Below are 14440 nucleotides of genomic sequence, written 5' to 3'. Positions count from 1 at the left end.
TACGTTATGATACCAAACAATAACTGATGAAGAAATAAATAATCCGTGATGTTATGAGTGACGTACTCTTCATATAAATATGTTATTGTTCTGTACTTCTATTTTTTTTTTATTTTGAAAGTTTTTTATTAATAATTATTATTACCCGTATGAAAAAACCATATACTGTCGATAATATATAAAAAAATATATGGTAAATAACTGAACATATATGGCGGCAAAATTATTAATATTGATTAATATATGATTTATCATATATAATAATTTATACGTTTAATATTATAATAATCCATATCATTTATAATATGTGTAATTATATACATGTGATATTGTATCAAAAATTGTATGTCCGCTTTATATATTAATTTATAACGTAAAATATATGTTTCATCTTATAAATTAATTTATAAATTCAATATTATTATAATCCATGTAATTTATAATATATGTAATTGTATACATATGATATTACATTTCAAATCATATTCTTGTTTTATGTATAAACTTATAATTTCAATATTATCATAATTTCGATATTATTATACATAAATTATGATACATGCATCTAATTTAATATTATTTCATTAATAATAACAGTACGATAAAGTAGAAAAAAAAATTTTAATAGTTGTAGTTATCATGTAACTACATAAAAATGCTAAAAATATCATAGCTTACATTATATATTAATTCTATAAATCTATCATATATTTAAATACATATATGTTTACATATATTTGTGCAAATATATGTAAACATATATCTATATAAATATATATTTACATACATTTATACAATTATATGTTAACATATATTTATATAATTATATATTTACATGTATAAATATTATATGTGAGTCATATAATTACGTCATATATCTTATCATATAACTTAAAGTATAGTATAAAATATTATAAGCAATACTTATAAGTTAGCATGTAAAAAAAATATATTACCGATATATATGTTGCAAATTATAAAATCATATAATATTTTGGCAAAATTTTGTATATGACTTCTTATAATTCTATATAATTTATCATATATTTTGAATTATACTGAAGCTTATATATTGCTCTTTCATACGGGTAATTATTTGCTAGTTAAAATTACTAATGAAATTGTGAAATTCATAAATTAAGAAGTGAATAACAGTTTCACTTGTAGAAATTATGAAAATATCGCTAGTTCAGTAGTGAAAATCACTAATTTGCTAGTGAAAATTATAGTACTAAATTTATTAGTGAGAATTCACTAATTTGTTATTTAAATACACTGATTATGAAGTGAATACTGCTGCACTAACGTAATTTATGAAATTTCCACTAATTCATGTTTAGAGAGTTCTAATTGGTCAAAAGAGTGGTTCAATATATATTAATTGTCCTGATTAAAAGATATCGAGATTAAGAGTAAAAATCGGTCTATCGGTTGACCCTGCGGGCCAGCCCCAAAACTTCTCCTTGAGCTCGAAAATAATTTTGTAGAAACATTTTCAAGCTCTTCGATCTCGAAAATACTTTTGTATGCCGTTGTTTTCGAAAAAAAGTTTTTTAATATTTCTTTCATCAACGATATCTTTCTAACAAATTATCGATTGAGACGGTTGAGTTGGCAATCGACGCGGCTTATAAAGCTTTAGACATTACAAGTTATCCAAAAAAAAACATTTTTGAAAAATTTTATTTTTGGAATATCTCTGAACGAGCCCTACCAATTAAGCTCAATTTCTCACAGCTTTTAGATATTGAAAAGCCGCGTCGAATGTCAAGAACTTTTCGCTTCCGTGTCGTAATGCATTCGACAAAAGTCGCTCATATCGTCAACATAGCTATCAATTTAAGATATTGTCAAGCGTTACAATTTATAAAACAGTTCCTCGCGATTTTACCACGGATCACAATAAAATTAACGAAGTATTGTAATAAAACAACAAAGACATCGACTTAGCAATTTACTGGATCCAGTTAACATCTATTAGCCTGATTCATTTATCGCAAACCTTCAGGAGTGTAAAAAAATTGTATATCTAGAAAAGAGGATGATCGATTTAAATTTAACTGCAAAAACATAAAACAAACTTACACACTGAGCGCTAAAATCACTAATGTGGTAGTATTTAGTAATGTTGTTAGTAGCATTTTAAAATGAACATTAAATGCGAATGTTTGAAAATTTTCAATTTTCTTAGCGGGAAGTTAAAAATAATATTTGTATCGAAGTTTAAATTTCATGGTGCAATCTAGATACAAGTTCGTATTGAGAGAACATTTTTTTTTTCATACGGAAAATAATAAAATATTCTGTGGCAAGGGAATATTCCTGAAATAAGACGATTTCAGGCGAGGGTGAAGTTGATTGCCTGAGCTAGAGACGAAACCGTGTTCTATCTCGTGTCCCGTATTGTACTTTCAATTCGCGGTTGCAATACAGGTGATATGAAAATATAAATGTATGTTATTAGTTTCTAATAAATATACTGGAAGGCCAGTAAAAATTAGATTTTAAAAAATTTTACCGGGTTAAGAAGAGTGAAAAGTGAAATATTTACAGTTTCAATGCAGGTGATACGAAAAAACTAATAACTGTGCCCAGAAAGACATGCGAATTCTTCAGCACATGGATTTATATTTGATGAGTAAAAAAATGATTGTACATGTATATTTGAAATCTTCAGCCCATAATGGCAGAAAAGCTCGACTCTCAGTAGTCTTAAATGCTCAATCTTTTTCCCGCGAGATGAGTAGACTTTTAAACAACCCAATTTTCACAGATTTTAATACAAGGCTTTCATACATTTTCTTACAAGTGCTATTATACATTATTAGAAAGTAATATACTAATATATATGTATAATGGGTGATGATTGCATAAAAGAAAAGCTATATGAAGCTTTATCAAATCTCTGCGTTATTAAACTTTGAATTTAGAAAAAGCTATGAATCAATGAAACAAAATGAAAATAAACATATTTATAGTGGATATTTTTTGAATACTTGAAATTAGCACACGATTTTTTCTAAATAAATTAAAAGCAAAGTTACTTCGGAAGTACCTCGTCAAATTTACAGAGCCAATATCGTCGAGTTAAATTTAAAATTGTCAGATACTTTCTCATCGACCTTTTATCACTGAAATTTATTTCAAGTATTCTATTCTATTCGTTGTTTATAAATCTTTCAATAGTAGTTACGAGTTTGGTTGTATTTAAACGCTCAAGTATTAATATTCAATAGAAAAAAAAAATATTTTAAAAGTGTCTTTCAAGATACAATCTCCTAACATCTCACCGTACTTGGAATAAATTTGAGTTTCAAATAACTTTTTAATTGGTAACTCATTTATAAAAATAAAAATATATAACAAGAACTATTTTATATTCTTATTAAATCAGAACAATGATAATAATTGCTTAAAGACAATGAATAAAGCATTCGACTATTAGAACTAAATCACTTTTTGAAAAAAAAATTTTTTTTTTTTATTTGAAATACATTTTCTTGATCAAATTTCGCGGGAAACTTTTAAGACTCTCTTCCTTGAGATACGGGACAACTACCAGAACCACCAGGAGTACTACACAGACGGGTCTAAAAAAGATAATAAAGCAAGTCATTCAATCGTATCAAATGAGGAAATAATAGCGAACAGACTGCCTGATACGTACAGCATGTTCTCCTGTGAAGCCTATGCAATACTGTACCTGCTAGAAAAATTACTAAATAGACCAACAGTACCTGAGATAGTAATATTTAGTGATTCAAAATCAGTTATCTAAGCCATAGAAAACCACTCTACAATAGATCCTATAATCCAAAAAATATCCCGACTAGAATTTCTTCCTGATTTGCCTGAAGTACCATAAGGACCTTATCAGGTTAATATAAGGTTTGCCTTATTAGGGCAAACCTGACAAGTTCCTTGTCAGGACCTCGTCAGGATATCCCTATTCAAAAAAAAGTTATTTGCTATCGGGTCAACCTTACGAGTTCCTGATCAGGACCTCATCAGGATATCCCTATTAAAAAAAAAAGTTATTTGCCATCAGGTCAACTTGACGAGTTCCTGATCAGGACCTCGTCAGGATATCCTTATTCAAAAAAAAGTTATTTGCCATCGGGTCAACCTGACGAGTTCCTGATCAGGGCCTCGTCAGGATATCCTTATTCAAAAAAAAGTTATTTGCTATCGGGTCAACCTGACAAGTTCCTGATCAGGACCTCGTCAGGATATCTCTATTAAAAAAAAAGTTATTTGCCATCGGGTCAACCTGACGAGTTCCTGATCAGGACCTTATCTGGATATCCTTATTCAAAAAAAAGTTATCCCATCCCTTTAAATATTTCATTTACAGGCTAAAAATTAAAAAAAGTACAAAAGAATATTATATAAAAATCACGTCAATCATTGTAGCACAGATTTTTTACTTTTTCATCAGTTATTCTTTGACATCATAATGAATATTATATTTACACTTACAAGATCACTTGTGTATGTTAGCCCAGTGGATAGCATCGAGGACTTTGAATCGAAAGGACGCAGGTTCGAGCCCAGCAGTTATCGGGATTTTTTCATCAATAAAAAATATGTTTACTTCCTATAATTAATGCTCTCAATACAATAGATAACATTCTCGATCGAATTAAAATTCTCTTATTTTTTTTTGCAATTTAATATTTTTTTAAAAATAATTACTAATAAGGTAATCCTGATGAGGATTTGATGAGGATATCCTGGTAAGGACCTAATAAGGCAATCCTGATAAGGACGTGATGAGGATATCCTGGTAAGGTCCTGATAAGGCAATCCCGATAAGGACCTCATGGGTCTTAAGCGTTACATCCATATCAGGATCCTCGTCAGGATACTCTGATCGGGACCTTATTTGAAATAAGGATAACCCGATAAGGACCTCGTCAGGCCCTTATGAAAAATTCTAGTCGGGTACATGCTTCCTTATACCTGCATCAGAGTAGACATTCACTAATCAACTTTGTCTGGATACCCTCACACCAAGGTATTGATGGGAACGAAAAAGCTGATATGGAAGCTAAAAGAGCGCGTGACAAAACTAATATACTACCAACCAAGTCAACAATAACCGACACAAAAAAATATATTCACAAACTTTTTAGTAGGAGGTCGAACCTGGATCAGTCAGCAAGACAAGCTATAATCAAAGACAAAACATTAACAAGAAAAGAGCAAGTAATTCTGACCAGACTGATGATTGGACATACTAATCTAACGCACTCCTATCTGCTTGATAAAAATGAACCACCTACTTGCCCACACTGCAGAGGGATCCTTACCATAAAACACCTCATCATAGATTGCCTACTTCTTCGGAATGAAAGGACACAAGCCAGACTGCCAGTGGACTACGAAAGCATCTTCAAGACCACTGAACAACGCAAATCACTCATAAGCTTCACTAAGCTAATTCATATTTATAGTAAAATCTAACATTATTGTCAACCTCTTGTAGTCGCTCATGACCTAGCAGTTAGTAGCGACTTTAAATAACTTAATTAAAAAAATTTTCTCAAAAATTTTATCACGTTCATTTCTTTTCTGAATTTCATTATATTTAGTAGGTGGTCTACGTATAGAATAAGAGGGCAAATCAGATCACCATAAATTTTTGAATGTATACTATGATAAATTTATATAAGTGTTACGTTCTGGCTTTAATTATATATAAAAATTTTAGAACTTTTTTTTTTCGATATATAATAAAACTTTGGTCACTCTGAAAAAAAATTCTTTAACAGAGTAGCTAAAGCAGATAAGCGGTTTTCGCGAACACCAACGTGGCCTGTAGTCTGGACTCATGACGAGGCATTAGACCCGGGCCTGGACGATTTATAATTTTTTTGTAATGGATCTGCGGAGGCAGAACAGTTAGTCAGCTGACGAACATCTTAGACCCCGGTTCTCTGTCCGGAGACCGACTGACTTTAAATTTAATGTTTTATTTAAAAATATGCCTAAATTCACTTTAAATTTTGTATTATTTCAATGTGAACCCTTTAAACAAAATTAAAAAACTATGAAAGTCAAACAGTGACATCACAGGAAGTTTATCGATTTTCTAATGATGTCTACCTGGGAATTATTTAATTCTTATATAATTAAATAATAAATAATATGAATTAACATTTGGTCAGAAAGTCACATAAAGAAAAAAATTTGTGATAAATATTTTCCTTTGTTATGAATTGATGAATTGTTTTTATTAATATTTTTTCAAACAAAAATTCACACAAAAAAAAACTTAAAAGTGAATACGACTATTGACCGATACTTAATTTCCTCTTCTGTTACGGACTCAAATGTTTACCGTGATGTCAAGCTCGTATATAGCGGAAAGGTCCACATCCTGTTACAAACCAAGAAGGATTATTGGAAATTCTGTTGGAAATCAATAGAAAAGTTAGACTTGAATAGTTCTGAACAAATATTGGAAAAAAGGAAGGAACAAATGAGCCTTAAACTTTTTTTTTTTTTTACATTATTCAAATGGGCCACACGAATATTCTTGGGCAACTGGGGTTATCGAACTCTTGTTACAAAAAATTTTTAAACCTTACTCGCTTCGCTTGTGCGAGAAAGATGTGTGCACTCGTTCTTGTTCATAATATAACATAAGGTGAGTGTTAAAAATACAGATATACCGGATTTTTCGATTTAATCATCCGTGTCGAACAATATTTTTTATAACGACTCCCGGGTCAAAAATAAAAGATAATTTAGAATGTACCAGTGGTTGACCGATTAACTATTTTTAGCCTTTCAATTTATCATGTATTAATTACTATAGGGTAAAAGAGGGTAACCCAACGTTTATTTCATCTTTGAATAGTTAAGTTTTAGATATATGCAAATAAGGTGAAAACACCACTAGTTGACCAGTTTGACCCAGTAATTTGCCAGAGTGAAAAAAAAAATTGTCGTTCCAAACGGACCACCTTATTATACATGCATCAAATTTTTATCAAAAATAATGATTCTTATTGTTGAAAATAAACCATTAACTATTATGTATTTATTAGGGGTGTGCAAATATTGTTCGAATCGAATATCGTTCGAATTGAATCGAATTATTCGAAATTCGACGAATAATTCGGAAATTTTCGAATAATTCGAACAATTCGCGAATCATTGAAATATCACTAGATTTTCTATTGTTTCCGATTTGAATTCCATTACATCGTGTATTAAAATATTCTACTTACGAATAATATACTTTTTGATTCAAAATCAACTACCTGGAGGAAACAATTGCTCAATTTCAACGTATGTTCATCTCTGTCAGTAACATAAAAAATCTAGATACTAATATTGGCAAGAGATCTTTTCAATTCATTTTGGTTTTTATAATTATTAATTTCTGTTTGAATAAAAATTTGTAGCAAATTCTCATACTAATTTTTCTATTCGTGCACAGAAAAAACAGATATCTTGAGTCAAGAAAATATTTTTGAAGACAAACGTTTTCGGGAACCAAGTCAAGATTTTCTTGAGCCAAGAGAATTCGTCTTAGTTGGAGAAGATTTCTACTTTATCTGAGAAAATTTAGGTCTCCAAAAAAATTTTCTTGAATCAAGAATATTTACCTTCAGTCGAGAATTTTTTTTTTTGTGTGTGTAATTATATTTAATGGTTTAAATAAAATGTATATTAATTGTTAAGTTCATATTTGAATATCGAACATAACAAACTCTGAATTAAAAATACTCGAAAATTTGCGAATAATATAATATTTCGCGAACACGGGAAAAAATGCTGGAGTAGAATTTACCACACCAAACTAGTAAAAATTTTACTACACTTTGTGGTCGCCGCAATGACAACTGTAGTAACGTAAGCCACAGTGTGCGTGATATTTTACTACTATAGGAGTTCTGCTTACTACTGTAATGTGGTAAAACTTTGTAGTTTCCACAACTACTCAATGTAGTATAAAATACTTATTATGCTTCGTATCTCGTTCTCATGATCACTATAGATAAATAAGTAGTACCGTCTAAGTCCGCTAGGAGTCACCACACATTTTAGCTTAATAAAAACTTCCCCTGTTATCCCTTTCTGTCCGCCATGACACTCATAACGTTTTTTGTGCGTTAGGAGAAACCACGCTTTTAACATTCACGAGAGAAAATTCTTTTAAAAAATAAACAAAAATAATTATATAATGGGTAAAAATTCAAAAAAGAGGAGCCATTCACTTTCGATAGATGAAATACGGAGGAAATTAAAACGATACCAAGCAAAACTGGATAAATGTCAACAGGAATTACCAGCTGATGAAGGATCAGGAATGGGTGATGCATCTAGTATTGAAGGTAAGGAAAATGCCTAATAAATAAATTAACTCTTGCGTGAGCAAGATAGTCAAAATGACAACTTTGGCGGTGAGCTCACACGAGAGGTGAGACGTATCCGTACAGTCTGACTAGGTTGTAAATATATGTACATAATGTGTATATACATATATATATACACATATATATATGTATACATGTTGACTATAGTAGATGAATTATAAAGACACAGGTATATGTGTACACTTATACACAATATTAAGATTTATATATCAATATATTTTTCTAAACATACTTGTGTAAATTCATCTACATAGTTCAATTTTGCGCCAGATATTGGTAGCTTATAACCTAGATCTTTTTTGCTTCTCCAGATCTGGATGCCGAAGATACAGGCATCATCGATCCTGTTATTGATAACAAAGAAAATAGTGCATCAAATGATCTGGAAAAGACAGAGACGACGAAGGACAAGGACTTTGCCGATCTTGACGACGAAATATTGGAAATTCTGGGGGATGGTAAATCATCAACTGATGAGGGTGAATTTTTATTTCACCCAAAACTGGCTGAGGTTTGGAAAAAAGTTCTCATAGAAGGACTAGAGAAGGATAATAAAGTGAATCTTTTAAAAATATATCCTCGCAAGGGAAACTGCCCAATCTTGACGCCGAAGTTAAACCCAGAAGTAGAAGCTACGGTTAATGAAACTGTAAGACGACGGGACAAATACCAAGCGGATGAACAAGACCTTTGTGGGGCGAGTTTATCATCACTTGGTAAAGCAATAAGTATGATACTTAACGATGAAAAACAAAAAATTGATAAGAAAGAATTATTAACGGCGTTAGTCGATTCAGGGAAGCTAATGTGTGAGCAATTTAAAATTTTGTCTAAAGCACGAAAAGCTTTTATCTACCCTGGGTTAGACAAAAAAGCCAAATCTGTTTTAGAAAAATCCGAAACAGATGAGTATCTATTTGGTTCAGGATTATCAGAGAGAGTAAAAACTGCAAAGTCAGTAGAAAAGGTCGGGTTGTCTTTGAAACCTCAGGCACCCGAGAAAAAGACCAATGCCAAACCTCACTCGACTTTAAACTGGAAAAGCCCGTTTGTGAAGGCTGGCAATCAGACACAGACGGGCTACCAGCGTCGAGTACCCCCGAAGTCGTTCTACCAGAGCCGAACGTACGAGAAGAATCGGTCAGGGACAACACAGCTCCGGAACCGGCAACCAGATCAGCAGACGAGCAGCAAATCATCGAAATAGATCAGGTGGGTAAGATTGCAGGGCGATTAAGACACTTTGTACCAGCTTGGCGAAAAATCACGTTAGACAAGTTCATTCTAAATAGTATCTCAGGATACGAATTACAATTCAGTTGCCTGCCTCATCAAACGAGACCAGTACAAAACTGTTCCCTAAATGCAAATGATGAGCCTTACCTCCAAGCGGCAGTCAACAAACTATTAGAATTAGGCGCCATTCGAGTATGTGTCCCATGTAATGGACAATTTTTATCTACTTATTTTTTAGTACCAAAACCGAATGGTGACTACCCAGTGAACACATGACCTTATTTTGACGTCATACGTAGGTCATAGCAATGTCACGACATCTGATGTAAATTTGATGTCAATCTGACGTTCTACATGACTTTGATATGATGTAAAGCTTGTGACATCATATTGATGTAAGCATGACTCTTGTACTATGTCACAGTTATGACTTATGTATTACGTACGTTTGACATAGAATCTACATCACATTGTTATGTAGTAATAAAGTCATTATCCGTATATCATAATGACGTAATTTTAAAATCATACATTTATGTCAGTAGCAAAGTCACGGTTATACGTAATATGGATGTCACTCCTAAATCATATCTTTACATCAGTGACAAGTCAGTATTTTACGCAATGCTGATGTAATTTCCGAGTCATAGTTTTTTATCATCTATTTATTGAAATCAAACAATCATAGAATGAATTTTCAAATATGTGTAAATGTGTAAAAATAACAACTAAACGTCGAACATTTTTGGGGTCAAAGTAATCGATAAACTCGATAATAGATCATTCAGACGTTTTAGATTAAAAAATTAGCGTGAGCATAAAAAAATTAACTTTATTTTTTTAAATGATATATATCGAAAATATCATTTAGGATGACAAAGAAAATGTAACGACAGTTTGAACTCTTTTGATATTATGATTCTAAAGTTTAAGTATCACAATTTTTCAATCGATTAAATTTCATACGATTTTGTGGAATTATTTAATGTCTCGCAAAATTTTATATAAGATTTTTTAAATTTCACATCACAACAAAAAATTAAAAAATTTGATGAAACTTAATGAAATTTTATACAATTATCATCGAGGCCCACAAATATTGTTTCTATAACATTTCATATAAGTTCATGGAGTTTTTTTAAATTTAGTAAAAATCCATCACGAAAACTTATGAACTCTGTCTTTTCCGGCATTTCACTCTAAATACATCAATTAAGCACGAGATTTGAACTCTCGTGATGTGGACCAGTGAGTAACGTTCAGGACTACCAGCCAAGAGGAGCCGTGTTCGAACCCAGCAGATGCCCAGGATTTTTTCATCATTTAACGTTATTTAATCTTGTTTCAGAATTCACAATGCGTTCACGCGGTAATAATCAAATCAAAAATTCGGTATTTCATTTTTTTTTTTTTTTTTTTTTTTCAAAAATATTTTTTCCGAATTGATAATTTTGACATCACCCATATGTCATATTGACGTCATAAAATGTCACACAGACATCACATTTACGTCATGTATACGTCATTAGTTTTACATCATAATCTTACGTAAAAAAGTGGGAAATAATGAGTCACACCTGACTCATTCGTGACTTATATCTTACGTAAATGATGACTTAGCGTAACGTCACTCTGACGTCAAATTTACGTCAATGTGTTTACTGGGTATAGGTTTGTATTAAATTTAAAAGATCTAAACAAATATATCCTAACCTTCCACTTTAAGATGGAAGATCTCCGAACAGCTATCAAGCTGATGTCGAAAGGTTGTTTTATGGGAACCATAGACCTCAAAGACGCCTATTTCCTAATTCCAATCGCCAATAAATACCGGAAATACCTTCGGTTTATGTGGAAACAACTGTTGTTTGAGTGGACATGCGTACCATTTGGATTGAACATAGGGCCTTGGTTGTTCACGAAAATTTCCAAACCAATAGCTAACTTCTTAAGAAGTCTTGGATTCCTATCAGTAGTATACTTGGATGACTGGTTGTGCTTTGGAAGGGATATTGAGGAATGTTTAAATAATTTAAATCAAACCAAACAGTGCTTAGAATCTGTAGGTTTTGTTGTTAATAAAGATAAAAGTACACTACTGCCTGATACGAGATGTCAATTTTTAGGGTTTATATTGGACTCGGAAAAAATGACTGTTGAATTACCACCAAATAAGAGGCAACTAATTTACACGCTGATTACAAAATTTAAAAATTTAAAAACTTGTTCCATTCGTGAGTTCGCTCAATTTGTGGGGAATATTACGGCAGCATGTCCAGCAGTACAATATGGCTGGGCATATTCCAAAAGCCTGGAGAGACAAAAGTATTTAGCACTACTTAAAAGTTCCGGAAATTACGACGCGAAAATGAAGCTATCGGCGTGCTTGACAACGGATCTTAATTGGTGGCAAAATAATATTTTGATTAGTGTCAATCCAATCCGACAGCAACACTATAAATTGGAAATATTTACAGATGCTTCTCTCACCGGTTGGGGAGCCGCGTGTAATAATGAACTTACCAATGGAGCCTGGTATGGAGAAGAGCTAAATTATAGTATTAACCATCTAGAGTTAATAGCGGCATATTTTGGGCTACAGTGTTTCGCCGAAGATAAACGGGATTGTGAGATTCTTCTACGGATTGATAATACCACAGCAATATCTTATATAAACAGGATGGGTGGTATACAATATCCAAATTTAAACGCAATTGCAAGGAAAATCTGGCAATGGTGCGAGCAGCGTAATTTGTGGATCACCGCTTCTTATATTGCTTCAAAAGAAAACATAGAAGCGGATTATGGGTCCCGGATTGTTAATCCGGATACTGAATGGGAGCTAGCGGACTGGGCATTTCAGAGGATTGTTAAAAAGTTTGGCACTCCAGAGATAGACCTCTTTGCCTCAAGAACGAACAGAAAGTGTGAAAAATTCTGTTCATGGCATCGCGACCCAGACGCATATTGTGTTGACGCTTTTACCATGGTCTGGGCGGACCTGAAATTCTATGCATTCCCACCATTTTCTTTAATTTTAAGAACATTAAAGAAAATTGAAGCAGATCAAGCACAAGGTGTCTTAATCGTCCCTGACTGGAAATCACAACCTTGGTTTCCGCTTTGGCAATCTATGCTTAAATCTTCACCTATATATTTTAAACCTAATAAACATACTCTATTATCTCTTTGCAGGACACAAGTACACCCACTGTCAGCAAAAATGCGGCTAATGGCCGCGATATTGTCTGGCAAACGTTTTTAAAACAAGATTTTAACGAGAAAGCGGTTGAGCTGTTAGTAGGTTCGATCACAGACTCGACAATGAAGCAATACAACAAACCTTTACAAGAATGGAAAAAATTTTCTTCGGAGCGAAAAATAGATATGTTCAAACCGCAAACTAATCAAGTCATTAACTGGTTAACACAAAAGTATCAAGAGGGTGCATCATATGGTTCACTGAATACGGCTAGGTCAGCACTCTCATTAATAGCTGGGGATAAGATAGGAAAAGACCCTACAATTTCAAGATTAATGAAAGGCGTCTTCAACCAAAGACCAAGTAAGCCGAAGTATGAAAAAATTTTCAGCTTGGACCCTGTATTGGATAATTTGGAGAAATTATACCCTCTAGAGAATCTTAGCATGCTGGAGCTGACAGAAAAGCTGGTCATGCTATTAGCTATCGTGACAGCTCATAGGAAGCAAACTTTGGCGCTAATAAAAGTTAATAATATTATGAAAACAGATAGCGGATATGAAATAAAAATTCCAGATAGAATAAAGACAACAAAACCAGGAGGTTATCAGCCGTTGCTCATCATCCCAAAATTTGAGGAGAACCCAAAACTCTGCGCGGCTTCAGTATTGGAGCGGTATCTTCGCGTAACAAAAGAAAAAAGAGATAAAACTGAAAATCTCTTGTTGACTACAAGGAGCCCTTTTGGAGCTGCTTCAAAAGATACCATCAGTAGATGGATTCGCGCCTTTTTGAATAAAAGTGGAATCGGAGCAGAATTCGGGCCTCATAGTGTTCGTCATGCATCGACATCAGCTGCGTTGAAAAAAGGTGTTGACATCAATGTCATCAAGAGTCTAGCTGGATGGTCCGAGCGATCAAGAACATTTGATCGGTTTTATAACCGTCCCATTATTAATGATAAAAAGACGTTTACAGACTCAATTTTAAACAGAAAGTAAACTGACAATAATACAAACATGTTTTTTGACAATTAAAGAAAAAAGTTAATGAAGATAACCAATTGTATTTCCCATTTAAAAAATATACAGAATTAGTTTGAACTCTAAACATCTACTTATTTATCTATAGTGATCATGAGAACGTGATACGAAGCATAATTGAACGATGGAGCGAGCCCGCCGAAGGCGGGCGAAGCTCCATCGTAATTATGCGAGTATCTCGTTCGAATAGATCACTACCCGACCCAAAAAAAAAAAAAAAAAAATCTCTCGTCCAACATTCAAAACCCTTGTTTTTCTTTTTCCCACCCTAAGATTTACTACTTTAAACTATATGAGTGTCATGGCGGACAGAAAGGGATAACAGGGGAAGTTTTTATTAAGCTAAAATGTGTGGTGACTCCTAGCGGACTTAGACGGTACTACTTATTTATCTATAGTGATCTATTCGAACGAGATACTCGCATAATTACGATGGAGCTTCGCCCGCCTTCGGCGGGCTCGCTCCATCGTTCAATTTTGTGGTTTTGGGAACCACACAATTTTATATGAATTGGTATCTGTTACTATTTTTGGAGTATACAATACCAGATTACTTGTACAATCTACTC

General features: G+C 32.8%; 1 protein-coding gene across 1 annotated transcript; it reads left to right on the top strand.

Moving 5' to 3' along the window:
* Window positions 1–8197: 8197 nt before the first annotated feature.
* LOC130676391 (uncharacterized) lies at window positions 8198–13829 on the top strand. Its single transcript, XM_057482543.1, has 6 exons — window positions 8198–8348; window positions 8702–9515; window positions 9710–9884; window positions 11293–11753; window positions 11805–12705; window positions 12822–13829. Exons 1-6 carry the CDS (start codon window positions 8198–8200, stop codon window positions 13827–13829), a joined length of 3510 nt encoding a protein of 1169 aa, XP_057338526.1.
* The last annotated feature ends 611 nt before the right edge of the window (window positions 13830–14440 follow it).

This window comes from Microplitis mediator, chromosome 10 (genome assembly GCF_029852145.1).
Source record: "Microplitis mediator isolate UGA2020A chromosome 10, iyMicMedi2.1, whole genome shotgun sequence".
Lineage (NCBI taxonomy): Eukaryota > Metazoa > Arthropoda > Insecta > Hymenoptera > Braconidae > Microplitis > Microplitis mediator.
The sequence above is the reverse complement of the archived record's forward strand: the minus strand, read 5'-3'. Positions and strand labels throughout refer to the sequence as shown.